At 55.1% G+C, this 27919-nt stretch overlaps 1 protein-coding gene across 4 annotated transcripts; it reads right to left on the bottom strand.

Annotated features, from left to right (window-relative positions):
- Nucleotides 1-27884, bottom strand: SYNGR1 (synaptogyrin 1). 4 transcript variants are annotated; one of them, XM_032492282.1, is made up of 4 exons: nt 27680-27884; nt 9573-9810; nt 8070-8215; nt 1-3834 (listed from the first exon to the last, which is right to left on the bottom strand). In XM_032492282.1, exons 1-4 carry the CDS (start codon nt 27776-27778, stop codon nt 3613-3615), a joined length of 705 nt encoding a protein of 234 aa, XP_032348173.1. In that variant the 5' UTR covers nt 27779-27884; the 3' UTR covers nt 1-3612. The 4 variants fall into 4 exon arrangements, with proteins under 4 accessions (XP_032348173.1, XP_032348175.1, XP_032348174.1 ...); XM_032492284.1 differs by having other exon boundaries at nt 1-3768; nt 27680-27880; XM_032492283.1 differs by lacking the exon at nt 1-3834 and adding an exon at nt 4629-5603 and having other exon boundaries at nt 27680-27882.
- Nucleotides 27885-27919: the final 35 nt, after the last annotated feature.

Genomic DNA, 27919 nt, shown 5'->3' with positions numbered 1-27919 from the left:
TGGGTTTTGAGTCTTCACTTTATTACTATGTCACCGGAAGTCACCACCTTCACTTGGTTCACCACAAATGGATGGATGTCATAAAGGAGGGTGCCAAGGGGCCACTGGAGTCACTCTTGAGACTTAACCAGGTGGTGGGGGAGTCTAGAGTCGGGGCCCAGGATGGGGACCGCCATTCACTGCACACACACACACACACACATACACACACACACACACACACACAGATATATTTGTGGAGCCTTATATTATACATCTTATATATAGAAAATATATATATTTATACTATACACAGGCAGTAATGCTGCGGGAAGGGCTGGGGCACCCAGACAAGGGCTTTGGGCACCAGGGGATGGGGAGTGTCACATCAAGGGGCAGCGCTGGGAGATGGATGGACAAGTCCATCCTCCCACGAACTCTTAGGAGAGGTGTTCCCCCTTTGTGCTCCTTAAGAGAACCAAAGGGGTCTTGGGCCAAGGTTGGGGGCCCCTGAAGGGTAATATGGGGGCTCTTGGTTACATGGGGGAAGCCTGGGACCCCCAAGAGTCTCTGAAGGTCAAGAATCACCAGGGAAGTTTGGAGTGGGGAACAGAAGCCGGTACTCTGGGAATTAGTCCCTCAGCTATTACACCCCCAGGTGGACCAGGAGCCGCACCGAGGCAGATGGCCTGTGACTGTGCAGGATCAGTGTCAATTCAGAGGCAGAAGACCTGGACCCCGAAACTCTAGCTCTGTGCTTGACATTGGACAAGTCACTGTCTTCCTGGCCCAACTCTCCACATCTAAGCATCCTTGCAGCTCTAAGCTTATGTGGAACCCAGTTTTCCTTGGCCCTCTCTTGCGCTTGATGGAAGGAGGGAGCCCAAACTCAGCAAGGTCAGTCTGCAGGGGTGCCCTTCTCCAAGGAAGGGCTTGGAAGCAAGGGGGAGGCAGAATAGGGCAGCAGGAAGGGAAAAGGGGATACCGCTGGCCTGTGAGCACAGGCTCTAAGCTTGGGGCCCCCAGGGGGCTGTCCTCAGCCAACAGGGGCAAGGCTTCCCCACCAGCCATTCCGCAGGGGAGTCAGGAGCCCCGGGTCGCAATCATATCCTGCCCTCCAAATCTCTCGTCCACTGTTTCTTGCCTTCCCTACCGCACGGCTTGACAGTAGGATCAATCCTGTCTGGGCTGCACCCAGGATGAGTGGAGGATGCTGAGATGATTCAGCAGCCCCTACTCCTGGCAAGGGTCTTGTAAACTTTCCCATTCTGGGGTGGCAGGGAGAGTCTGTAATAAACACCCAGGGATTGGGTGAAGCTTAAATGGTACCCTGCCCTCTAGCCCAGCATCATCAGCAGCTGGTCAGCGCCCAGGGAGAACAGATGGGCAGCACCCTGGGGTCTCCACTGCCCATCAGCAAGGGAGGCTTTTGGTGGGGAGTGGGCGAGGGGGGTGGGCTTTTCACAGCATCCTGCGTTGGCACAGAACTTCCCTCTGCCAGAAACACCCATGCCCACTCATACCTTCATCTGCTTCACAACCCTCTGGGCTGGTACAGGTTCCACTGCTCAGCCTGGCAGATACTATGATCCCATCCTGTCCCTACTTGGGCCACCCAAGGGAGAGAACCATAGATACAGCCCCTTCCCCAGACATGGAAAATCGAAGTCAGCAACAAGCAGCTGTCACTCGGCTGCCTGGGGTCCTCTCCTGTCACTGCTGTCCCTTGGGAGGACATGACCAGACCCAATCCATGCTTCACTAACTCACTCATGGGCTCTGAGCCTTTCCCCTTCTGTTAAGCGGGGACAATGACGCTACTTCTCTGCCTGGGAAATCCCCCCTCCTCCCCTGGTTGCCAGGCTAACTCCTGCCCATCCGCAGGGCCGCTCCTCAGGGCCCTCAGCTCATCATGCACTCGAATAGCACTTCACCCTGTAATGGACCCTGGGTACAGATATCGGTTTAATGCTCATCTCTGACATCTGCTCCTTGAGGGCAGGGACCCTACCCTCATACTATCCCTGGCACAGGTGTCTCATAACTGTCGAACAAAAAGGCAGGTGAGTATTACCTGCCTCTTCGGGTTCTTGTGGGGGCTGGTGGTGGGAACGTCCACAACCCTGTTGCCCTGCTCCCTGAGGACTGGCTGGTGGATGCTGGGCCCCAGGCCTCCCACACCTCTCTCCCCTCTTCAAGGCCTCCTCATCCGTTAAGACTCAGTGAAGAGCACAGGTTGTGCCAGAGTCCCTCCCTGCCCTCTACAACCCTCCTTGTGCCCTTGGGGACACCTGCCCTTCTCCCCTTCAGCCTGTGGCCTCCCTGAGCCTTTCATATGTACCAAGGGCTCTCACCGTTCACCTTGGGGACACTTTGTCCCATGGCAGCAGCTTGCAGGCTGGCCTTGCTGGGTCTAGAGCCCCTGTCCTCCCACAGAGAGACCAGCCCCTTGGCAGGCCTTCTGGAAGGCCAGAAGAGGGACCCTCCATGTCCTTGGCTATCCCTGGCTGAGCCCGGATGAGGGGAAGATGACATAGTGTCCCAGATCAGCTCTGTTTCCTGGGAGGTCACAAGGGCAGGGAATGGGGCACCTGCTGGGTGGCTGGGGCCAAGAAGCCCAGGTAGCAAGCCCAGCTCTGCCACTCACTCACTGTGACCTTGGGCCGGTCGCTCCCCGTTCTGGGCCTCCTTGTCCACCCAGCCCCAGGCAGGGATTTAGCAAGCCCCTTCTAGAGGCAGGGACAGCGGTCAGTCCTTCAGGAGACCATGAAGGGGTGCTGGAGCTCCCAATGGGATACGCACAGCACAGAGCAGGACAGGGGACCGAGGGAGTGAGGCGAGCCCTCTTGGCTCTCCTGCCCTGGGAGGAGGCCGGAGAGGGGTCGTGAGATGTGGGGAGAGGGGCCTGGAGGCAGGGCTGTCCCGCTAGGGGGAACAGTCAGGGCAGAACAGGCCCCTGGCTTGCAGCAGAATCAGGGTGTCTCACGGGCTGAGGTCCCCAAGGCCTCCTAGAATGACAGTAGCACTAGCAGTGGAGCCCCTGGCTCAGGGATAGGGGGAGGCAGGGAGGACAGGGGACAGCAGGTGCTCTGAAGTTGGGCAGCCTGGGCTTGGTCGCACCTCCATCACTGGCTGCCTGAGTGACCCTGGGCTTCTTGACTTCTCCACGCTTCAGTTTCCTCAACCATAACATGGAGACGGCCCCAACACTCCAAGCAGGGGGACTGTGTCAATCCTAGTGGGTGACAGCCCCCAGTCACACACCATAGCCAAATATTCCCGGTCGACCTTTCCCTCTGGTACCCTCAGGGCCGCCTCCACATCTCTTCCCCCTTTCCAGGAACCATTTGTCTTTCGCCACTCTGCCCAGAACAGGCCTGACACACAGTAGGTGCTCAATGATTGCTCGAAGACACAAAGAATGAATGCAAACCCCCCAGGGCCCTGCTGGACACAACTTACTGGGACATCGCCCCAACACCTACTGCCCCATCCCACCCGAGCTGCCCTGGACCTCAGTGAAACCACCTGGAGGTGCTAAGCAGGGCAGCCTGGGAGGGAGCAGGGGGCTGGGTGTGGAGGGAGAGGGCAGGGGGCAGCTGGGATAGGGCAGGGGCAGCCGGCCACTGCGGCTCAGTAGCCCTGCGACTGGTAGCCCTGGGGCTCAGTGTCGAAGGTGTTGGCCGGCTGCTGGTAGGTGCCGCCCATGCCGGCGGGGTCTGGCCCGGCGCTGGGCTCCACGTAGGGGGCGTAAGGCATGCTGGAGTCCTGGCTGGGGTCCATGTAGTCCTGGGAGAAGAGGGCCGAGTCGGCGCCAATCTGGTACCGCTGGAAGGCCAGCACAGCCTGGCCAGCCTGGGGACGGGGGCCGGCGAGGACAAGGACAGGCGGGAGGGGATGGTTACGGGAGAGACAGACAAGAGCACTGGGTTAGTGGAGGTTAGTTCACAGGACACATGCAGTAGAGGGTTAAATATCCTCAAAGCACCCAAGATAAAACCAAGCTTGACTTGGGGGAAGGAAGGCTGTCCTGGCAGCCAGCCCAGAACTACATCGTCTAGCCAGAAATAACTTCAGAAATCACCTGCTCCATGTCCCCTAATCCCAGAGGTCACGCTGAGCCACCAGAAATTCTAGAGTTTCCACGTGGATGTTAAAATGGCCCAAAGGCCACAGCATCCTTCTCAAACTGTGTTTTCAGGGTGTTATGCAGAAAGGGAAAAAAAAGTTTCCTGGTGGGACAGAGAACTGTTGGTATTTCCGAAAAGCTATTCTGAGCTATTCTGTCTCTCTTGCACCTAGGCATAGCCATATGACTAAGTTCTGGCCAAAGGATCTCCCTTAAGTTCCTTGTCCCACCCTTTGACTTGATGCCTAAATGCAGATGTGATAGCTGGTGCTCTAGTTGCAATAATGAACCATGAGGTCCATGAGCCAGTTGTAGGGATGGAAGAGGTCTGGGCCACTAAAGACTTCTGGAGCCCCTATGCCAGCCCTGGACCGTCTTCCCAGACTTGGGCTTTGTTTAAACCACTGTTATTTGTAATTTTTGTCATTTGCTGCTGAACCTAATTCTAATTGAAATACTTGGTCAAACAAGATTGGGAACCTGAGTTAAAGAGAAAGAAACAAGTTTCAGGACCATAGGATTTGTCAGAGCCTTGACTGTTTAATGTATGCTGGGGGAATCTAAGGCAAGCAACATTTGCCAACCCTATCTGACCACTGAAGCCCTTCTTTCATAGGACCTAGCTAGGAAGGACTTGTCTACAGCACATATGCATAGGTAGAAAATTCTTTTTCAGTAAAAGCAATTACATTGTTATTAAGGACAACGACACTGACCACACCAAGCTAGGAAAGAAATCAAATCTGTCATTAAAAGAAAATGTTGTATAGGTTCACTTGAGAGTGAACCAGACCAGAGAGTGAACCTTATCCAGAGATCTTCCCAACCCAGGTTATCTGCTTATGATGGAAAAGTGCTAATGTCCTACATACTCCCATTTGGGGCCTGGGAAGACTGAGGCCTAGAAAAGGGAGGCTTCATGGCAGGGTTAGTACCAGAACCCAGATCTGGGACACAGGGCTCCTGCCCCTTCCCAGACCAGGGCCCTTACCACCTCCTTCCTTTTGATCAGTATCTAAGTCAACCAGGAACCCAAAAGGGCCAGCAGATGAGAGGCAGGGGGTGAAGTGTGCTTGGCATTCTATTCCAGAAAGTTCCAGAAGCCCAGTGACTATGCATTAGCTTTTAATTTATGTCACTGGAGAAAGGTCAGAGGGGCAGCCCTCCCTGGAAAGTGGCTGTTTAAAACAAAGTGCCAGGGGTCTAGGAAAGGCAGGCCAGGCCTCAAAGAGACAGGCTGAGAAAATCAGGAGTGGTCCTCTTGTATTTTCCACTATGTTAGGATGAGGTCCTGGCTGCGAGGGGCTCAGATGCAGGAGCCTGGAGAAGCAGGAGGTGGAAAGCCCCCCTGGGGTAGGGGCCACATCTTCAGAATCCTTGAGCCATCAGCGAGTCCACAAGAGCACACAGGGAATGAATGAATGAGTCCCTGAGAGGAACTTCTGCAGACCTGGTCCTCCCGCAGCTCCCTGGCTTCGCTGTCCAGGCCGGTGTCCTGCATGGAGGCAAAGGCCTGGAGCAGATGACCTTGGACCCTTCCAGGGAGGGGCCTGTAGCTACCAGCACCTAGTGCTATCTCTGTGGTCACTCCTCTGTCCCTATTTAGTCAAGGCTTCCCTTGGCCATTGTGTTCAAGGAGGCACAGACAGGAGCTATGCAAGGGGGTGGGTCCCTGCTGGACTGAGGTGCAGAGGGGAGGCTGGGAGCTCTGCTCAGAGCCCAGGGACCTGGCGGTCCACCTGGCCCTGCTTCTTCAGAGCAGGTGTACTCTCTGCAGCATCTCCACCACGCAGTACTTTGCTCTGGGGACCAGTCTGTGCTCCATCACCTCCTCAACTCCTGCAGAGAGTGGAAGGATAGGTGGGTTCCTGCCCAGGCAGCTGAGGGCCCCAAAAGGCAACCTGTGTAGAATTGGAGGCCAAAGTCCTTTGGAAGAACAGGGACTCACCACATGGGAATCACTCTCAAAGTAGAGATTATGGAGGTATCCCTGACTCCTTGGAGAGAATGAATGAACGAATGAACAAAAGAGCCTACATTTATTGAGCATCTCTGTGCCAAGCCCTGTGCCAACCTTTGTTTCACCTGCACAACAGCCTTGAGAAGTTGGTCTATTATCACTCCTCAGCTGAGGGAAGTAGACTGAGGCTCAGAGAGGTGCAGGGGTCTGCCCAGGGTCACACAGCACATGGGAACACAGCCAGAGCAGGAGCCCTCTGATGTCCTTGGCCAGGCCCTCCTTGGCAGCCAGCCTCCACAGGGACTGTAAAATCGGCCTTCATGTCACAGCTGTGGGACAGGCTCCCACACTGTGCCCACAGCTCAGCACCCTGGCAGCCCATGTGTGGAGCCACCTCCAACCATCCAACAGCCTGCAGCAGTCCATCTGGGGGAGATTTCGTTTTGTCTTCCCCTCTCCAGCCTATGGGCTCCTGAGGCCAGGGACCACATCTGATTCATCACTAGGCACAAAACAGTTGCTCAATAAATGTTTACTGAGTGAACGGACACATGAAGAAGAAACAAAAGAGGCAAAGAGTGAGTATGTGGTGAGTCTTAACTGGCTTCTCAAGCCAGCCTTCCACTGCCCTGCACACCCTGGCATCCCGGCCAGTCCAGGCAGTAGGACGCCCCCCAACCTCACCACCAGGCATGATTAGGGCTCCCTGCCTCTGGAAGCCAGGCCGGCCTATGGCTGTGCCGAGGTGGGAAACAGCGTGCTGTATTCCTCCTGGAAGGTAAGGTCCTTGAATCTCCGCACGGCCAAGGCTGCAGTCAGGCTCTGCCAGGAGAGAGCAGGGGTGAGGCCAGTGGGGAAGAACAGGGAAAGGCAGAGGGGCCAGTAGGAAGCTGGCTTCCGTGGGCCGGTGAGCACCTGTCAGTCGGGCTTCCAGACTCGCCCCTGGGAGTCCTGGTGTCCAATCGCCCACCCCTTCTCTGTGAGCCCTACCCCCAAGAGAAAATGGATATCCAGGGATCCATAAAAAGAGAAAGAAGTCTCCCCAGGACAGGCTGGGAGTGGTTGGGGCAAGGAAGCCTGGCTGCAGCACAGCTTCACAGGAGGGGCCAGGGCTGGCTGCCCGCATACAGCTTTGGGGCCTCCTCCTTGCAGAAGGCTGGGCCAGGACAGCTGGAAGGCCTGGAGGGGAGGGGGCTGCAGGAGGAGAAGGGATAACCCTTGGGATGGAGGCACGGAGCATATGTGACCCCAGATATCTTCAGGAGGGAGATGAGAAGAAATAAACTGAGAGGACCTGAAACCAGAGGGAAAGACGGGCCAGCCTTGCTGCTACACTGATGGGGGTTCGAGACCACCGGGTCCAGGCCCGCAAGAGTGACCTCTGGCCGGTGGGGCTCAGAGACAAATTTTTTTTGACCCAAACAATGTATATTTTTTAACGTGAATAAATCACTAACACAGAGATGACATTTCACATAGAAATTCAGAATTCTGGCTTTTCTGGGAAAACAGGAAGACTTGGGCTCTGTGGGTCCTCATTCCTGCTTCAGAACAGGGGCCGAGTAGAAGATGCCCTTTTAGGATGGCGGGCACATGCCACCTACTCCACTCACACCTTCTCACACCCTGCCTGCTCCCTGGGCACCTGTGTTTGTGACACCCCCCACCCCAAGTCTAATCTCCCCGTTTTACAGATGGGAAGATAGAGGCCCAGAAAATTAGAGGCAGCCCCAAGATGTGACCCATCCTGACTCTAGGGTGGGGCTTCTTTCCAGCCTTGAGCCTCAAAGCCTAGGCCTCAGCTTTCTCATCTGTAAGAGGGGACAGTAAATACCTACCACCTGACTACTGGAGTGGTTGGGAGGGGGGTCTGTTACCACAGGCAGGGTGCTCTGTACCACGACCAGGGTCTGCCATCACCACGGGACTATCCTCGCTGGCAGGAGCAGCCCTGCCGTGAGCATCGAGGAAGGAAGCAGAACAGGGCGGGTAGGTACTCACCCACGTGAAGATGGAGAAAAAGGAGAAGGCGATGGCGGCCCGGGCAGCGTCTGTCCCTTCGTTCAGCGGGTTGTCCTTGGGCTTGGAGACCTGCCACTGGTTGGCCAGGTAGCAGAAGCCCACGAACCACAGGAAGGCCCAGAAGGCTGGGTGTCCACAGGGTCAGGCAGAACAGGCCACGAGAGTGGCGAGGAAACGGGAAAACCAAGGAACGGAGTGAGGTTCAAGAGAGCATCTCCCACACTCCCCCACCCCCAAAGGCGGGGCAGAGTGGGGAGCACAGGGAAGGTGCAGGCGAGAACAGAGGCGGGTCACATGCAGAGCGGGAGAGAGACCACGGAAAGGAGCCAGCCAGGCCAGGAGCAGATCCAGGAGGGCCCGGGCGGTGAGAGGGAGGGAGGCAGGGAGAGACAGAGAACAGTCAGTCAGCCCAGGCCGGTGTTTCTCTAACCTCAGTCAAACACAGATTTCCCGGCTAAATCCCTGACGGACCCATGGTCCACCTGAGGCCCGCAGCTCCCTGGGAGAAATGTCCGCCTGGCCCTCCGCCCGACGGCAGCCTCCCAGAGAATTGGGCATGGGAGTATGAGGGGACACTGGGGCCAGGGTGGTGGCTCAACTCTGGGTCTGAGTCTCGACCTCTAATGTGTTTGCAGCCTCACAAAGCCCCGAGGTTGGTAAGGGGCCCTTTGAAAGCCGAGGTCCAGGGAGTTTAGTGGTGGGAAACTTGTGGTGACAAGATATTCTCTGGGTGGCCGGGGTCTACAGAGAAGCCTGGAGCTGCTCAGGACAAAAATATGTGTGTGACCACAGGGTGGTGCCTAGAACCCAGCCCCTTCCAGAGGCAATGCTAAGGAACCCTGGGGCTCCATGGAACAGTTTGAGAATCATTCATGTCACTCTCATTCCTTCAGGTCTAAGGGACCCCAGGCCTCAATGCCTGCAGGTAACTGGGCTCATCCTGAGAATCCTGGGCCTGGAGGTGGGGGAGGTCCCAGCCAGAGACCTGAGACCACAGCCCTAGGCCAGTGACACCAAACCAGAGATCCTCCCATCAGTTTCTCAGAACGCAGAGGGACAGAGGGCAGGGTACCACTGCCAAAGCCCGTTTCTGAAGGGCAAGGGCAACAGTTGAAGGTAGCTCCCAGCTCCAAGTTCTGACTCTCCCAGGGCACCTACTGTGCGCCAGGGCCATCAACCTGTTTAGTCCTCATAGGGCTCCACCAGGGAGGGGCCAGAAGAGGCCACTCTGCTCCCCTCCCCGCTGAGCTGTGGGCGGTTCTGGGGTCTTGGGCCCAGCCTGGTCCCACCCTTCCTTGCTGCCAGGTTTGTCACCCCAAGTCTGTCCCTTCACCCGCCTGCACCTCAGTTTCCTCATCTGGAAAATGGGGAGAAGGGTGGCAGGTGCCTCACAGGTGTACATGAGGATAAGTGGGACCATGGTTGGGACCGACCCCTGCGGACTCTGTTGTGCTGGGGGTCCCTGCCGGGGCTGGGGCTCACCCGACACGCCGATGTCAGACAGGACGGCCTTCTTGCGGTCCTTCACACTGCTGATCTGTGGGAAGTACACGTCCAGGGCTAGGTAGAGCAGGCAGGTGAGGAAGGCGAGCACGCCCACGGTCACCCCGTAGCCGCAGGCGTTGGGGTTGCGGTTGTATATGCAGAATTCCTCGCTCTCCGAGGAGCTGTTGAGGTAGCCCTCGTTCACGATGGAGCCGAACACCACGATGGAGAACACCTGCCGGGGAGGTGGGGGGGGGCGGGGGCAGGAATGAGACCCGGGCAGGCCCCCTCCCATACCAGCCCTGGGGGAGGGGGAGGCTACCAAGCCCCTTGGCCTGCTGCCTGCCCCTCTGTAAGCCCCTTCACCCCAAAAAGCCACATGGCCAGAGTTAAGCAGGCATTTCAGAGGAGAGGCCCAGAGAGGGAGGGGAACTCACCTGGGGTCACACAGCACAGGCGGGTTAATTACTTCCTTCTTCAGCTGCAGGCACTGAGGACCCTCCCACTGCAGATGTGGCCCCAATCCCCTTCTAGTCTGCTGAAGGTCTGAGAGGTCTTCCTGGGCCCTGACACCAATTCCTCTCGGACAGGACCTGGCCTCCCAGAACAAGCGTTTTCTCGCCCTCTGGGAACCTGCCAAGCCCCCACGCCCCAGGCTGATTTCTCCAGATGCTGGCACGTGTCCAGCCCCATCTTATGATCCCCTCCCCTGTGCGGAGCCACGGGCTGTTCTGGGGTCTCAAGCCCTGTCCTTGGTCCCATCCTTCCCTGTTGCCCAGGCCCTGACAAGTGGAAAGAGTGATGAGTGAAAAAATACACCGGCCACAACAGCACACAACCAAGTGGCAGAGCTGGCTTCAAACCCAGGGACTTGACTCTCAAGTTCACGCTTTTTCCTCCTGCCTCTCGCCTCCCCTGAAACTGAGGATGAGAAGGCCCAGACCCAATGGACACACACACAAACAAGAAGATGGACCCCCGGGTGTGGCCTGCAGGAGCCTCAGGTGCAGGCTGCAGGGGATTTTTATTGTTTGTCCGTTTTCCACTTCACTTTGCTTTCTAATTTTTCCACAATAAGAAGCTATAATTTCAGTGTGCGCTAGACACAGTTTTGTCCTTAGCTAAGACCCAAGATGAGCAGTGACTCCAGGGCAGGTGTGGGAAAAAATACGAGAAGCATCATTTTAAGAATCTTATCTTTTTAAGATGTCCACCCTTTACAACGGGCTTTAGAATGTACTGGACATATCAGTGTAGTAATAATCTATATAAAACAAATCTACATCTTTAAATTGAAGTATAGTGGATGTATAATATTATATGTTACAGATGTATAACATAGTGATTTACAATTTTTAAAGGTTATACTCCATTTACAGTTATAACATATTGGCTATATTCCTCTTGTTGTACCATATATCCCTGTAGCTTTATTTTATACGTAATAGCTTGTACCTCTTAAACCCTCACCCTTACATGTTGCTGCAAATGGCAAAAAGTCATTCTTTTTTACAGCTGAGTCCACTGTATATTGCCAGACTACTGCTGGGTCAGATGGTAGTTCTATTTTTAGTTTTTTGAGAAGGCTCCATACTGTTTTCCACAGTGGCTGCAATAATTTACATTCCCACCAACAGTGTACAAGGGTTCCCTTTTCTCCACATCCTCGTCAACATTTGTTATTTGTGTTCTTTTTGATGATGGCCATTCTGACAGGTGTGAGGTGGTATCTCACTGTGGTTTTGATTTGCATTTCCCTGATTTGCGATGTTGAGCACCTTTTCATGTGCCTGTTGGCCATCTGCATCTACTCTTCAGAAAATGTCTGTTCAGTTCTTCTGCCCATTTTTTAATCAGATTGTTTATTTTTTGACGTTGAGGTGTGTGAGCTGTTTACATATGTTGGATATTAACCCCTTATTGGTCATAGCATTTGCAAATATTTTCTCCCAAATCCCAGAAGACTGTCTTTTCATTTTGTTGATGGTTTCTTTCACTGTGCAAAAGCTTTTAGGTTTAATTAGGTCTCATTTGCTTATTTTTGCTTTTAGTTCCTTTGCTTTAGGAGACAGATTCAAAAAAATTATTGCTACAATTTATGTCAAGGTGTCCTGCCTATGTTTTCCTCTAGGAGTTTTATGGTTTCTGGTCTTACATTTAGGTCTTTAATCCATTTGGGGTTTATTTTTCTATACACTATTAGAGAATGTTCTGGTTTCATTCTGTTACGTGTAGCTGTCCAGCTTTCCCAGCACCACTTATTGAAGAGACTCTCTTTTCTCCATTGTATATTCTTGCCTCCTTGGTTGTAGATTAATTGACCATAAGTGCATGGGTTTCAAATCCACATTTAATGGGAGGGTTGATTCAAAAATTTCTCCTGAAGGAGTGCATGATCAAAAGTTTGGAGACAACTGGTTCGTGACACTGTGTGTTAAGAAGGATTCTGACCCAAGTGTCTGTTAACAGATGGAGAAGTAAGTTGTGACATATCCATACAATGGAATATTATTCAGCCATAAACAGGGACAGAGTTCTGATACCTGCTGCAGCTGGATGAACATTAAAATGGGTGAAGTGAAAGAGGCCAGACACAATGGTTACTATTATAGTTTCTTTTGTGTATTATACCCGTAATAGGCAAAATAGAGACAGAAGACTAGAGGTTACCAGGGGCTGGGGGAGGGGAGACTGGGGAGTGATTACTCAATGGGTATGGGGTGTACTGATGGGGCAATGAACATGCTCTGAAACTAGACAGGTGGCAGTTGCATAATACTGTGAATGCACTAAATGCCACTGAACTGTATACTTAAAAATTAGCCTATTGTGGGTAATGTGAATTTTTCTGCAACTAAAAAAAAAAAAAAAAAAGAAAGGTTTGGGATTCTGTGTCCTGGTTCAGCCACAGGCACCAAAGAAGGCAATTGCGGTCTGTGAGCCACACATCGCCAGTCCTGCTTTGGAATGTCCGCATCACTGCCACCTGCAGACCCACACAGGCCTCCTGGCTCACGATTCTACACGGTCACAGGCTCGGGATCTTCACAGTTACCCCACAAAGCAGCAAAGGCCATTTGTTCTGCCCCCCATTAACAGAGTAGGAAAACTGAGGCTCAGAAAGAGAAGGTGACATTGTCGTCAGTAGTACAGGCTGAACTCGAACCGAGGGATCCTGGGCTACTGACACAGTCCAGCCAACAAGGCAGATGCCACCGGGAGATGAAGGCTGGCTCTGATAGCCGGCTGCCTGGGCCATGTACCGCACAACTCCAGGAACTACCACTCACACAGCCCCTGAGACCTGTGCACCAAAACAAGTCCAAGGCTCCTACCAGAAAACTGCCAGGTTGGGAATCCCAGCACTGATGTCACCAGATGTCACTGATCCTGCAAAATGGAAAAGCCTCCTTTTTTAAAATTTTATTTCTTAATTGAAGTATAATTGATTTACATTGTTAGTTTCAGGTGTACAGCGAAGTGATTCAGTTTTACATATATATATGTGTATATATATATATTCTTTTTCAGATTGTTTTCCATTATAGGTTATTACAAGATATTGAATATAGTTCCCTGTACTCTACAGTAGGTCCTTGTTGCTTATCTACTTTATATATAGTAAAAAGTCTCTTGATTAGAGAGACTTCATACACTGAAGAGTCACACAGACCTGCTGGATTCAAATCCTAGGCCTGCTGCTCATACTGTGTGGCCTCTGGCAAATGACTTAACCGCTCTGAGCCTCAGACTGGTCCTCTGTAAAAATTAACCTTCCCTCCAGGGCTGATGGGAGAATTACATGCAAGCATCCTGGAGCAGAGCAGGGTACAGTCAGGGCTTAGTAAGAGTTAACTCCCTTCTCCAGGGGCCCTAGGAAGAATGCAGAGCACCAGGAAGGCCCTCTGGAGCAGCACTTCTACCAGACTCGCTCCCTGGGGGCTGGAAGGGACACTGCAGCTGCACTGCTGCTGGAGGTGGAAACAAGGGTGGACCCTTCCAAAAGCTGGCTGCAGGGAAGTGGGCAGGGCAGCAGGCGGCGGCGGAAGTCTGGGCTTTGGGGACAGCAGAGGAGGAACCATTAAGAAGGCCCTCTTGGGAGAGAGAAGCAGGGAGTCTTCAGAGACACCAAGAGGAAAGTGCTGGAGAGAATGTGTCCCCAAGAGGGGAAGGAGCAGGATCAAAACACCCTCTGAAGGACCTGGTGGGGCCCACAGGCAGAGTGGAAGGAGGAGGCTTCCAGCTGCTGCCTGTTCTTCAGCCCCCGAAATCCTCACACTCCTCTCCACCCCACAGGCCCCGCAGACACTGGGCCTTGGTCATCAGCACAGGTCAAAGGCTTCTTGGCACCTGGCACTGTGCTGGGAGGGGGCATCAAGGGGTAATCAGGTTCATGGAGACCCTGCTGTCGGGGAGCTGACCATCTGGATGGACAGGAATGAGGGGGCAAGAGTCTGGGTCAGATTACCTGGGCCTGCTGAATCCTAGCCTGGCCACTTGTCTAGTGGCGTGATCTTGGGCAAGTGACTTGACCTCTCTGAGCCTCAGTTTCCTTGTCTGTAAAGCGGGGCAACAACTGCAGCTAAATCACTGATGTTTTGTGAGGCATGAATGAGGTCACGCATGCAAGGAACAGTATATGACGTGCATTAAGCACCCAAAAAATGCCAGACTGACACTAAACAAGTGGATAGGTCATTAAGACAGTGACCCTCAGTGGCAAATGCTGGGGGGAAGGCAGCAGTGGGCAGGGAAGGGAGCCCCAAGGAGTGATTTTTGAGCTGAGCAGAGCAGCCAGCCCTACAAAGATCGGGGAAGCTTGTTTCAGGCAGAGGAACAGAAGGGGCAAAGGCTGAAGGTGAGGGAAGGAGCTAGGATGGAGCAGTGACCAGGGAGCTGGGGCTAGAGAGGCGCGTGCGATGGGAAGGGGAAGATGAGGGGACAGGAGGGGGACAAGGCCTGGTGGGCCATGGGGACACCTAGATTAAATGCAGTGAGATGTCACAGGGGTGACGAGATCTGGCTCTGTGGATCACGGTCCCCACCCTGAAGCATGAAGATCACCTAAGTGGATCCCCATCGCCTTCTGGATACAGTCCAAGCTTCCAGGGCTGGCGGAGAAGGCCCTCTAAGTAGCTGCCACGCCCACCTCTCCTGGGCCCCCACTCCCTCCATTTCCCACCAGCCACCTCATACCCTAGTCCTTGCCACTGTTTTCTTTCTGGAAGACTGTTTCTACCGCACCACAGGTCCTGGGCTATAACTAACTTTTCTGTTAACGTCTGCAGGGCCGGAAGAGCTGCCAGGTGGCCCTGCTGCTCGGCATGTGCCATCCAGGTTGCTGACGGCTCTGCACCCACAGGGCCCCCTGCATCCAGGGCCTGGGAGGCCTCATCTTAGAGGCAGAGAACTGGGGCCTGTCATCAGTTGTTCATTCATTCGACAGTATTTCTGAGCACTTAGGATGTGCCGGGCCCTGTGTGAGAGGCTGAGGCGGCAAGGTCCCTGTTCTCACCAGGGAGACAAACGGCTGAGAAACGTGCATGTAAGCCCTGACAAGTGCCCTGAGGAAACACAAAGCAGGGCAGGAGGAGACAGGCTGGGTGAACGGGAGGCTCTGAGGTAGTGACCTCTGAGCAGAAGCCCTGACTGCAGTGAGGCAGAGCCATACAACTGCCTGGGAGAGGCAGGCCACGGAGGAGGAACCACAAGTGCAAAGGCCCTGGGGCATGAATAAGCTTGATGGGGAGACAGCTGAAGCCAGTGTGGCTGGAGCAGAGTGAGCAAGGTGAGGTCACTGAGGTAGGCAAGGACTGGCCCTAGGGACTTGAAGGGAAGGCTGAGTTTGGGAGTCACTTCAAGGTTAAGAGCAGGTGAGTGACTTGATCTGACTTAGGTTTGACAAGGCTGCGGCACAAAGGTGAAAGCAGGAAGACCAGCAGGGGCTATACAGCATCCAGGTGAGGGACGAGGGGCTGGGCTGGCGCGGGCAGCAGGATGGTGCAAATTGGCAGGTACTGAATATATTTTGGAGGTAAAGCCACAGCCTGCTGCAGGGATGGGGAGGGAGAGTGAGAACGAGTCAGGAAACAGAGGTGCCCAGGCCAGGTCCCTTGCAGGCCGCCGGGCTGGGCCAGGTTGCGGAGCCTCCCTTGGATCAGGGTGCTAGTTTACAGATGGAGAAACTGAGGCCCGGGAAGGGAAGAAGCAGGGCCAAGGACACACCACCAGACTCCCCACACTCCCTCCCAGTCCCCTAAGCCCCGAGTTAACACCTGCATTTAGCTGCCATCTCCCCACCTTGAGTTGGGGGGGGCCCCCAAGAGCGGGCCCGGGCCTCAGGTTTCTGCTCCACAGTCTGAGGCAGGAGGAAGCGGGACTCCCTCAAGACCCACGATGTGGCCGAAATACATGCTCTTAACTCCACGAGGTCTGTGTCCTTATTCTCATTTTACCCACGTCTGTCCAGGGACCTGCCCAGGTCACGCAGCTGGTTAGGGGTGGATGGAGGCTCAAACCCAAGTCTCTCTGAATCCAAGGCCAGTGCTCTGGGCTGGGCGGCCTCCGGAGAGACTTGCCAAGGCCGGGTCTGCAGGGACAGCAAGGAGCACAGGAGCACTGCCAGAGAACCGGAAATTAAACCGGAATGAAACCCTACGCTGGCCACAGCGGCAGAGGCATGGGAGGGACTCATCCCAGGGAGCAGATCTGCTGCAGGGACAGGGGACAGGTCTGCGGAGGCAGGACCAGCAGCCCGGAAACAGGAGAGGATGCAGGGTGGCCTTGGGGGAGGACCCAGAAGGGCCACTGGTCACTGGCAGGCACAGGAAAAACCACCTCTTCCCCTCACATTAAAGAAAAAAAAAGCACCAAGGTAAATGGGCCAAGACTATTTTTTTTCACCATCTTTATAATACAATCCTGAGTCTTTTGAAAAACAGGTTCCAGGTGGCACTTGGAGCAGAGCTATGTCAAACCAGAAAAACAAATCGGAAGGAATCTCAGAATCTTGGGCGACTGCATTCAGAGACACGGGGAAACTGACGGAGACCCCAGAACTGCCAGACCCTCCCTGGTCTCTCACCTCTCCCTCCCCTACTCCCAGAGAGCAGGTGATGGCAAGGCCACAGGCTGTTTGATCATTTTGCCCCTGCTGTTCCTACACCCCAGAATGCTCTTTGCCACCTTTTCCATCTTTCAAATAGGAACGAGCTCCTTCTCATCCTTCAAAACCCAGCTCGAAGGCAGAGATTCCAGCCGCCTTCTGGGCCACCCTCCTTCCCAGTCACTCTCCCTGACCCTGACCCTGCACACACTCCTGCTTGAGACTCATTTACGGGTCTGTCTGACCCCTGAGACCCTGAGCCTGTAGCCCACAGCCTCCACAGGGGCCCTGCATCATTTGGGAGTGCCTGACAAAACCCACCTCATTTAATCCTCATCAAAACCTCTAAGGAAAAAAGAAACCGAAAAACACCCCCATAAGCAGGTTTATTCAGCCCATTTCACAGAGAAGAAAATTGAGGCTCACTGAGGCCCATAGCAGGCCTACCCGTAGCGGGTAAGTATGGGGCCTCCTGCCCAGGTCCACCCCTCTCCACCCCATGCCAGGATGTGAGCCAAACCTCCACCTTCAGCTGTTCCCCATGAAGAAGAGAATTCCAGATCCCCAGCTCAGGATCCGCATGAGACCCAGGAGCAACCCCTGGTGTCCCGAGCCATGTCACCACCCCATAGCACAGGAAGGGCCTGCCCCATTTTACTCCTCATCCGCATACAGAGCTGGCAGGCTGTGCCTGGGCCACTGCAGGGCATCAGGCTGACCCGGGCTCCAGGACCAGTGCAGAGGTGGGCGGGGGAGAGGTCACTGCTGTTTGCAGGAACTTCCCAGAGGCCTGGATTTAAACATCCTTAGGCACGTGCTGAGTCTTCCCCCAGGTAAGCTGTAGAGAGATGAAGTCGGAAGCCCACGCCCTCCAGTCCTGTCGGCAACGAATGGCACCTCTCACTGTACAGGGACATCTGTTCCCAAGCCCGGTGGTTGGGAGGAGCTCCTGGCCCCCGCCTCACGCTGCAGGCAGCCAGCTGACCTGCTCTCTGGCTCTCCACTTCATGGTCTCCGTTGCTGCCCACTTCCAGGCTGCAATGTTGTTGCCTGACTCCGGACAGCCTCCTCTCTGCCTCCTCCAAGGCAGCTCCAGACGCCGCCAGGGGGTGCCCACCACCCCCAACTCTCAGCAGTCCCTGCTGGGGCTGAGGGTAAAGTCCAGCTCCTAAGACATATGAGGTCCCGCTACGTGGGCCGCTGGTCTCACCTCTGGCCTCTCCCAGCCCCTAGTGACCTCCAGTCCCTCATCCATCTGCACACTGGCTCCCACTCAGCTGCTCAGACTCCAGAACGGGCTCATCCTTGAACCCCATCCAACCTGGCAGTTGGGCCTATTTCTTCGCCCTCCCCCAAACAATTCTCAATTTATTCCATACCCTCGATGCTGGTCCAGGCCACCACCGCCTCTTAGGCAAGGACAGCAGTTTCCCAAGCTGTGTGCCCACTCCCATTCCTGCACTGTCCACTTCACAGCAACTGGAAAGATCTCTTTAAACCTAAGTTAGATCATTTCAAACTCCTGCTCCATCCCACCCACCCACAACCCCATGGTGAAATCCCCCTCCCCACTGGAATCTCCAAGGTTCCTGCCTTCCTCTCAGACGCCTTTCCTGCCACTCTCCTCTCATTCCCTCTCAAGCTCATTCCTGCCTCAGGACCTTTGCACTGGCTGTTCCCTCTGCCTGGGATGCCTAGAGTTCCCCAGAACTTGCAGGCTGGTTCCTGTTGGTTCCTTCTCAACATCCAAATCTCAATGCAAGCCACCTCCTCAGAGAAGCCCTCCAGACCTGAATCCCAGATCTACAATATTCTCCACTATCTCAATTAATTTTCTTGATAATATCATTATATACTTTTTTCCTTATTTACTGTTTCAGTTGTTGGGTGCATGTCTCCCCTAGAGACCCAGAAGGAGGGTCAGGAAAGGTTTCAAGGAGAGTGAACAGCAAGCCTGATAGCTGGGCAGAGGCACAGGCAGCACAGGAGTTGGGAGAAAGAGTATTCTCTCCTCAGCATCCTTGGCTTGGGTCTCTGCTTGCATACCTAAGACCACAGGGAGCTCACTTCCTAAAAAGGGGCTGCAAAGTCCTTTCCTTTACCACGAGTTGAACCTGCCTTCCTGCTGGTGTCCTCGTGACGTCCCCAATCTGCCTCTTGGGCTCCAGGAAAGGGTAGACAAAGAAAGGGGCAGCTGTGTGTTTAAGGGATGAGTCAGGCTGCAAGGGCCCCCCTTCACAGGAACGGGGCCCTGCCTCTCGCAGGTCATGTGAGGAAAACGGCCAAAGTCAACGCAGGGGCGTGTGACAGGCATCTGGTGGGCACTCGGCTTCCTCCAGAGCCTCGTGCAGAGCCGCAGGGCTAGGGCGGGGCGGGTGGGGCTCCAGGGCCCTTCTCTCCTCCCTGGCCCAGGCGCCACGCTCTGCTGCCTTGGAAGTGACCTGCTGGGGATTAGGCCATAATCTTCCTGCAAGCTGTCCCCGGGTGTTCTCGGCGGTGGGGGTGGGGAGTGGGCTCTGCCGGGCCAGCCTGTCCCTGAGGTACTGAGCCTTGGCCCGCTGATCTGAAGGCTTCCTCATCTTCTCCCTCCGTGGCTGAGTAGCCGCAAGGGGGTGGAAGCCTCAAAGAAATGGGGATACTGAGATCCAGAGACCAGCTGCTTGACCTGCCCAGGGCTCATGCTCTGGACAGAAGTATCCAGATGCCCCGCCCCACAACCTTCCATATCCCAGGTCCTGCCACCTCTGATCTTTCTGAGGTGGAAGGACGTGGGGGAGAGGGGGGACAGGCAATACCACTCTGGAAAAGGGTTGTGAACACCAACCAAGTACTGGCTGAGCCCTTCCCCAAAGGACCTCATTTATGCACCAGTGAGCCCTGGAGGAAGGCACTGCTGTCCCCATTTCACAGACGGGGAAACTGAAGCTCTGCGAGGTCCTTCAGCTGGTAAGAACGGCAGGGTTAACCAACCAGTTGTCTGCTCTACCTCACCCCAATGCCAGCCTCTGCCCTGCCAGCCCCTACATGCCTGCCATTGTTCACTCTTTCTATCCCTCTGAGGAAATTCCTGGTCTTCGGAGAGATAATCCGGTCCCAGGCTCTGCCTCACCTTCTGGAGGAGACACAGAGGGGGAAAGCTCCCCACTTCTAGAGTTCTTACAAGCCTTCACGAAGAGCACAAGGAAAGGGAGGAGGAGAAAGCAAGCTTCGGGGGAATCCTGGAAGGTTTCAAGGGGGAGGTGATATTTGAGTTGGACCTTGAAGACTAGATGGTAGGTGGAAGAGGGAGGGCAGAGCAGTGCAGTTCCCAGCCTCATTCACACACATGTGGAGCCCTTACAAGATGCCAGGCACCGTCTAGCACTGGGGTTATGACAGTGACCTAACAGATGTGGTCCCTGCCCCCCAGAGCTTACAGCCCACAGGGGCAGCAGCCTCTCCTCACCGCTCTGCTGTGCCTCTTGGCCTTGGCCTTTATCCGTGCCATTCCTCCTGCCCAGAACGTCCCCCCTCTCCACCTGGCTGGCCCCATCCCTCTCATCTCAACTCTACTGTCCCGAGCCCGAGTGAGTGTTTCCTCACTCTGGGTCTTGTGCTCCATATGTAAGAGGTTTCTCCACCACATGTCCCTCCACTAGACTGGGAGTTCTCGTGAAAACCAGGCACGCTAAAGAGAAGACAACAGGATGTCTGTGCCCTGAGGCTGTCGGAACCAATGGGAGGATGTATAAACCCCTCACTGCGCCAGAGGCAGTTGGGAGAGCCATTAGTAACAATGGGCCACGGGATCTGGCAACGCGAAGGTCACGAAGGTCACGGGTGATCTTGACAAGATGGAGAAGTGAGGGAGACAGCCTGAGCGGGGTGCATGTGAGAGAAAACCGGAGGAGAGACACCAGAGACGGTGACCACAGACAAATCTGAAGGACCAGAGGAATGGGCCAGGGGGTGGAAATAACACACATTTGTAAGCTGATGGGAAAGAGCCAGAGTGGAGGAAGGAGAAGAGAGTGGAGGGAGGGAGGGAATCAGAGTCCATGAGCAGGTGGCTGGGATCTAGCGGACCCTGCAAGGCTGGCCTGGGCCACCAGATCAGGCGAGAGCCTAGGAGACGGGCAGGTGTGAGGGGGCCAAGGGTGGATGCAAGCCGAGCTTCACCAGGTGAGTGCAGCAACACAGGAGGGCTAGAGCTGGGAGCAGGTGGCTGAGGCCACCAGGGAGCCCAAGCTGGAGAAGGGGACAGGGAGGATGGGGTGACGGCTGGTGCATAGCTGGAGGGTCAATGGCTCAGAGGCCCCAAGCCAAGGACCACTGGAATCGGGGTAGGCGAGTGAGAGAGCTGGAAAGACAGGGGGCGGTGGAGAGGCAGACACCTGAGTTCACGCAGCTCCTGGGAACAATGGCCAGGGCCAGGGCACACCTGCCGAGAGTGGCTCAGGTGGTGAGGACAAGACTGTAGGAGGAAGGAGGCCAAAGAAGGGAGAGGCCAGGGTGTGAGAAGGATCATGGAAGCAGGAACTACGGTGACCAGGAACGCAGACAGGGTGGTGCTGGAGAGGGCAGGTGCCAAGTCTAGGCATCTTCCAGGAACAGGGGAAGTGACCTGGGGCTGGCCCACAGTGAGGGAAGTGGCAGGTCCAGTGCTGGCCTGAGATTCAAAGCTCACAGAGAATGGTCTGGAAGCCGCCTCAGGAGCCAGATGGACCCTGCCCATCTCCAGACCTGGCAGAGGGAAGGTATGAGGCAAAGAAAGGCGCCACTAATAAGGCTGCTGGGGAAGCGCAGTCCTGGGGGAAGGCCAGGTTACGGTGCAATTTACAGAAGGCATCAGGGACGTTCAGAGGAGGCTGAAGATTTGGGGAACAGACCATGTTCTCTTGACCCCGGGACCCTGAGTTATTTGAGGAGCCCTGGCTTATTGGGGTTCCTGAATGATTGCTTTCTAAATGGTCTGAGCCTGACAGTCTGGGGCTGTCCCAGCCAAAGGGCTACCCCTTCCCCGCAGTTCCCCTCCTCCCACACCATCTTCCCCAGCAGAGGGGAGCTGAGCAAAATTCCCTCTTGGACCGGAAGGCTCCCCCAGAAACACAGGGGCACCAGCCGCCCTGCCAGCTCCAGGTGACACTGTTCTGCTCATATAGTAATGGACCCAGGGCCCAGGGCTGCCCGGCTGCAGGCCCCCATAAAGCACTGGGGGTTGGTTCTTGACATCACTTCTTTAAACACTGACTAGTCCCAAAGTTCCCAACCTACAATTATCTAGGAGCAAGAGTAGGGTTCTTTGAGGCTGGAAAGGCTAGGAACCACCAGCCCAATCTGATGTCTTTTCCCATTTGACAGATAGGGAAACTGAGGCCCAGAAAGCACTGGCATCTTCTCAAGTCACGCCACCAGTTAGGGACAGAGGGGGTTCAGAATGTGGCCTCAGGCCTCCGGGCCCCAGGCACTTCCCCATGCTCTGCCTCTCCTCCCACTGGACAGCTGGTTCTTCCGGTGTAGGTGCCAAATGCGGCTCCCTTGCCAGCCCTGCCATCTGCTCTCTTCCTTTCCTCCCTCCTCCTCCTGGTTTTTCCTCCTCTCCGCCCTCCCTCCCCCAGCCTTTGTTCTTTCTTCCCAGGTTCAGGCCTGCCTAACAGCCTTACACAAGTGGCCACGTGGGACTCCCCATGTGGCTGGGGACTCCCAGAAGCAGGAAGCAGAGGCTACATCCTGGAAGTCAGGTGTGGGCTGCAATGCCAGCAGCTCCAGTTAATCTCTCTGGGCCTCAACATCTCACCTGAAGTTGTGGGTAACAAAACCCACTGGACAGGGATGTCACACACCTGCAAGAGCGGATTGGATGGCAAGCCCTTTAAATGTCTATTTTCACAAACCAAGTCTGCTCCAAACCTAGCACTCCAGTCTCCTGTTACAGATGAGGCTTGGAGAGGCTAGGATTTTCCAAGGTCCCTCTCTGGTGGCCCTGCTCTTGATGCCAAACCCAAGGTTCCTCAAGTTCCCACACTGCCCCAGGACCTGAAGAAATGCCCAAGATACGTGTAGAAACCTATCAGCCAACAACTACTGAAGACCTCTCTGCACTGACCCCATTCTAGACCTAAGAGAGATGGACCAGCCAACACAACAGTCAGCCACAAGCAGGTGAAGAGGCGAGGAAGATTCCAAGATGATAAATGCCAAAGGAACACTGGATTTACCTCCATGGACCCAGCTCCCTGAGTAAGTGACAGGACCTTGCTCAGTGATGGGAGAGGTGGGGCTGGATGAGACCACACGTTTCCTGCTGGGACCCCTGCCCCCAGGGCCTTCTCCAAGCCACGCCTCCACACAGTAGCCACAGAGAGCTTCTGAAACACACCTCTTCTCTGCTTAAAAGCCCTTTCTGAGGCTCCCTATTGCCCTCAGATGAAGCCAGCTTGTGAAACTGTCATCCAAGGCCTACCCTTGGCTGCTCACCTGCTTGCCCCTTCAGCCTCTTGACTTGTCACTCTCACTCACAGACCCGGACCCCCAAGAGCTCACCATCATTTCTAAGACCCACTCAGACCTCATGGCCCCAGGTATTTATTTGCACATGCTGTTTCTCCCACCTGAAGTGCCCCCCAACACTTCTTTATCAGAACCAGCTTAGGAGTCACCTCCCCCTGGAAGCCCTCCACATCCCCTGGCAGAGGTAGCCATTGCATTTCCTTCCTGTAGCATCCTGGATGGTGCTTGTGGACTCAATTCTGTTCTCACCGGACTGAGAGTATCTCTGGTGGGACACATAGGCTGGCACGGACTTGGTGTTTGTGGAAGGAATGAATGCACACCACAGTTGGCCAGAGGCTCTGTCTTCACTCTGGACCCCTTTTATCCACAGATCCTGCAGGCTCCAGAATTTCTACGCGGGACAGCTAGGGTGTGGAAATCTGGTTGGGAGGCAACCCAAGGGGTCTCATCTTGAAGCTGCTGCCTTAGCAAACTCAGCTTTCATACTCAGTGTTTGCTTGGGGTGACTGAGGGGCTCTGATAAAAATGTGGGTGTAAAACCACCCCTTCAAGCTGCCCCTTGGTGCCACTTCAACTCAGACCGGGAAGCTACGGGGAGTACATTGAATGTGGACACGGACAGGGTTGAAACTGCAGCTCTGACAGTCCAGAGCCCAGTCTCTGTTTCGAGCCAGTAGACAAGTCACTTCCAGCATGCGCCTTACTTCTGTCATGGGGGCGATGACACCTACCCTACTTACAGAATCCTTAGTGTTACAGCCAAAGCCCTTAAGAGATCAACCGTGAAAACAGCAAAATTTCAAATGTTTTATTGTTTTATTTGTCCAAAACAGAGCATTAATTAGAGAAAAAAAAAACCCTCTCATCTATCAGCTCCCATATTCTTTCCCAATAAATAATTTCAAAACTCTATAAGTAAGGACATAAATTCCCAATAGAAGGTGGTCCTTTACAGGAAGACATCTAGCTCCCTGCCGGAACTCCATTTTCCCACCTGGCTCCAGACAAAGAAAAGGGTCACTGACAGGCTGCGGTCACGGAGCAAGAGGGCACCTCTGACCCAGCCCAGCCTCCTTGTTCTAGTGGGAGACCGGAGGCACAGGGGTGGCCACAGCTGGTGCCTGGGGGAGCCAGGAGTGGCGGCAGGTCTCCTGGCCCCCAGGCAGCACAGACCACCTCCCTGCCAACCCAGGTCAGAGGAGGCAGCTCTGAGCTTGCCCTGGACACTGTCCCAGCTCAGCCATCCCCTCCTCACCCAGGGCAGGAAGGGTCCAAGTTGGGGTCTGCCAGAGGGCTCACTAGCTCCCTCCCCACCTTAACCCACAGGTTCAATTCCTCAATTCCTACTGTGAGTAATCACGCTCCCAGGTGTATGTTTGTGTGTTGGGGTGGGGTGCAGGGCCCAGGGCGCATAAGGGCAGAGAGGAGCTGAGAAAGCCTCAGTCAAGAGATAAGGGGGTCCTGCCAGGCCTGGGGGCTCAGGTTCTAGGGAGGGTCCAGGCTTGGTGACACCCTAAAGCTTATATGGTTTGGGGGCCCACTTTCAAATAAACTAGTAACAGAAAAAGATCTTTTTTTTTTTTTTTACAAATTTTACAAAATCATAAGCCCATATGCACACATTGCTAGGGCCCCTCCAGGGCTGCAGATGGGATCTGGGGAGCACAGAGGGAGTCCTCAACGGAGTGACCAACCGTCTTGTCTGTCTGGGACAGAGGGGCTCCCAGGATATGGGACTTACAGTGCTAAAGCCAGGAAAGTTCTGGCAAACCAGGGCAAATCGGTCCCGGATGCCCAGGCTCCATTAGCTCGAAGATGAAGCTTCATGCCTGCCAGACCCTGCGGTGAGCAAAGGAGTGCAAGGGCGAAGGGCAGGTGGCTACATGCATCCACTGCATGCCCCCGATGCATTAAACTGTCTCAGCGCACCACCTGCCTTTGAGAAAGCCTGGAAGGAGGCAGCAGCCCTCCCCAAGAGGTGGGGTCACACATGCTTTTTTTTCTTTTTTCTTTCTTTTTTTTTTTTTTTTGCGGTAAAATACACATAACACAGAATTTACCATCTTAACCATTTTTAAGTGTACAGTTCAGAGATATTAAACATATATATTGTACTACCATCACAAATGATATATGTTTTGCAATAATTGGCAGGTATTCACTTCTATGATCAGAAAAAAACCTGTGTATTTTTTAAGTGTCAATCAGCCTGTATCAGATGCCTTTGCTCACACAAAGGTAGTGAGCAGGGACTAGGACACTGTGGGGGCCTTTGGGAGGGGTTTGGGCACTGGATGGGGGTTGGCCCAGATGACCTTCACCCTTTCCGGTCCTGAAATCCCAGGATTCTGAACTCTTCCTCACCCAGAGTAAGCACTGTGCCTTGGAAACAAGAATATTTAGGTTCAAGTCCTCCATCTGCCTCTTACATGCTGAGTAACCTTGGGTCTCTCTGAGCCCCAGTTTCCTCAGTTGTGACACAGGTATGACACACGTGTGACAAAGGCTATTGGGGGTACCAGCTGGGCAATGGTGAGAGCAGCCCTACATACAGTGATGCTCAGTCAGTTACCTTTACTCTCTTCTGCCTGGAATGTTCTCCCTGCACCTTGATGCGCACATATGTAAACCCTCCTCTTCCTTCCAGGCCCAATTTGACATCACCTTCTCCATGAAGCTTCTCTGATTCCTCTCCTGGCTCTCACGGCCTCTGCCCCGGGGTACCTGGCTCACTCCCCAGCAGGACTGTGGGCTCCCTGAGCACTGAGGGCTGTGTCTGAGTCATGCCGCCTTCCCTCTGGGCCTAGCCGACTCAGTAAAGCTTTGCTAAATGAAGCCATCAAAGGTAGAAGTGACCCAAGCAGACAAAACGCCACACCCCCTCACAAAGCCAGTGACTTCACCCTCCTAGGGCAGTGGCCCAGTGGCCAGTAAAGGGAAACAGGGCACAGAGCCCGCCCATCTGATCAGGCAGGTATTCCCCAGAGCTCTACCTTCGCCAAGGATCTGCCAGGGTCTCTGGGGGAGCTGGAGATGACACAGAGGAATGAACTCAGCACCATAAACCCTGCTGGATGTACCCAAGGTGTCAGGCCCTGTGCCAGCACTGGGGAGCCAAAGACTAAAGAACAGGACTTCCCTGCACTCAAAGAGCTCCCCAGCTGGTGGACACTTGAGAAGAAAAGGGGTTTAAACGTGGCCACACTTCCTTTAGCACCAGAAGGAAGTTTTAACGTTTTTAGACGAAGGAAAGGTAGGCTCCCTTTCTCTCTGGAAGGCCGGAGATAGACACTCAAGCTCTCCCACCCATCACATCTTAATATGGAGCGAGGGAGCTTGAGCTCCCCATGGCCACAGCTAGCTTTAGATGTAGCCCCTTGGGGTAGCTGACAGTGTCCCTGCCCTGTGTCCCCAATCCAGGTCCTTCTGGTCTGGGCCCACAGGAATGGGCCTCAGGCCTGTAGAGGGAAGACCCTCTAGTGAGGGCGTGTGTGCAATGGCCAGCAACCCTAGGGGGCCTGAGGCATCCCTCCCCAGACAGCAGCAGGCCTCCATCCCCTGAGGTGCTTGCCCAGGCCATGTGAACCCCTCCCTGTGTGCTGACTGTCTCTGTCCCATCCTCCTCTCCCCGACTCTCCAGGTTTGAACAGGGACCCCACTCAGCCCTCTGCACTGGGGGATTTTTGTCCTCATCAGGCTGAACGGGCCTCTCTGCTCTTCCCTGTGGGCTAGGAGACCTTTCTCTCACCGCTGTCCCTGCCCCACCCCCCAGGCATCCAGGTGTTGGCACAGATTCTGGAAATACCAGACCCCAGGGAGGTCTCAAGGAGGCTCCTCCCACCTCTCTACAAATCGGGAAACTGAGGCAGGCGAGCGGAGGCGACCCTGCCCACCTCGGAATTTAACTCCTGGTTTCCTGTGAACATTTCTCGAGTGGTTTCCAGCCCAAGGTCACGCTGCAGAGATGCAGCTCCCGGGTAGAAGCCAGGTATCCGGCTCCCGACGCATCGCTCCACAAGGTCCGGGCTAAGCCACAAAAACCTGCTTTCCTGCCCTTTCCTCCTCCAACGTCCATAGCAAGCGCGCGTGCACCTCAGCAAGATGATCCACCCCCCAAAAAAGGCCACCTGAAACCAGGATTCCGTCCCCACGGGCGCGGGTCCGCCCAGGCGGCCGCGCGCAACCCGAGCCGCGAGGTGCCTGATCGCGGCCTGGAGGTCACCGCGACGAGGGGAGCGCAAGACGGGGACGCCAGGAAGCCAGGGTTTGGGGCGCAGGAGCGGGAGCCTCCAGTAGCGGGAGCCCCTGGCGAGCGCCGGGACCCCCGCCCGGGACCCAGGAAGGAGAGAGAGGCAGGCGCCAGTACCCGGGCCGGACGGCTCCCCGCCGGTGGCCGCGCCCCTGCCCGCACTCGGTGGGGTTGGGGGTCTGTCCTGGCGTGCCACCCTTGTCCGCGCCCCCACCCCACCCCACCCCCAGCCTGGCCAGGCCACCCAGCTGTCCTTACCCAGGACACGACGCGCAGGATGGTGTGTGGCTGCCGGATCAGGGTGTAGGGGTCGAAGGCGCCCCCGGCTTTGCCCGCTCCGTACGCACCCCCTTCCATCGTGGCTGCACCCGCGCGGTGCCCCCCGCTCGGCGCGCGCCGCCGGCCCGTGCGCGTGCGCGGCCCCCCCACCCCCGTCTCCGGCTCGCGCGACTGACGCCGCGGAGGGCTCCCGCGAGGGGGCGTCGTGCGCGCCGGGCG

This window comes from Camelus ferus, chromosome 12 (assembly GCF_009834535.1).
Source record: "Camelus ferus isolate YT-003-E chromosome 12, BCGSAC_Cfer_1.0, whole genome shotgun sequence".
NCBI lineage: Eukaryota > Metazoa > Chordata > Mammalia > Artiodactyla > Camelidae > Camelus > Camelus ferus.
This window is presented reverse-complemented; position numbering and strand designations above follow the sequence as displayed.

Coding starts and splice junctions, on each gene's coding strand:
- SYNGR1 (XM_032492282.1), bottom strand. CDS start 27,778: ATGGAAGGGGGTGCGTACGGAGCGGGCAAAGCCGGGGGCGCCTTCGAC. Junction 9,811..27,679: donor TCCTGCGCGTCGTGTCCTGG/GTAAGGACAGCT, acceptor CCTCCCCGGCAG/GTGTTCTCCATCGTGGTGTT. Junction 8,216..9,572: donor GTCTGACATCGGCGTGTCGG/GTGAGCCCCAGC, acceptor GTGGACACCCAG/CCTTCTGGGCCTTCCTGTGG.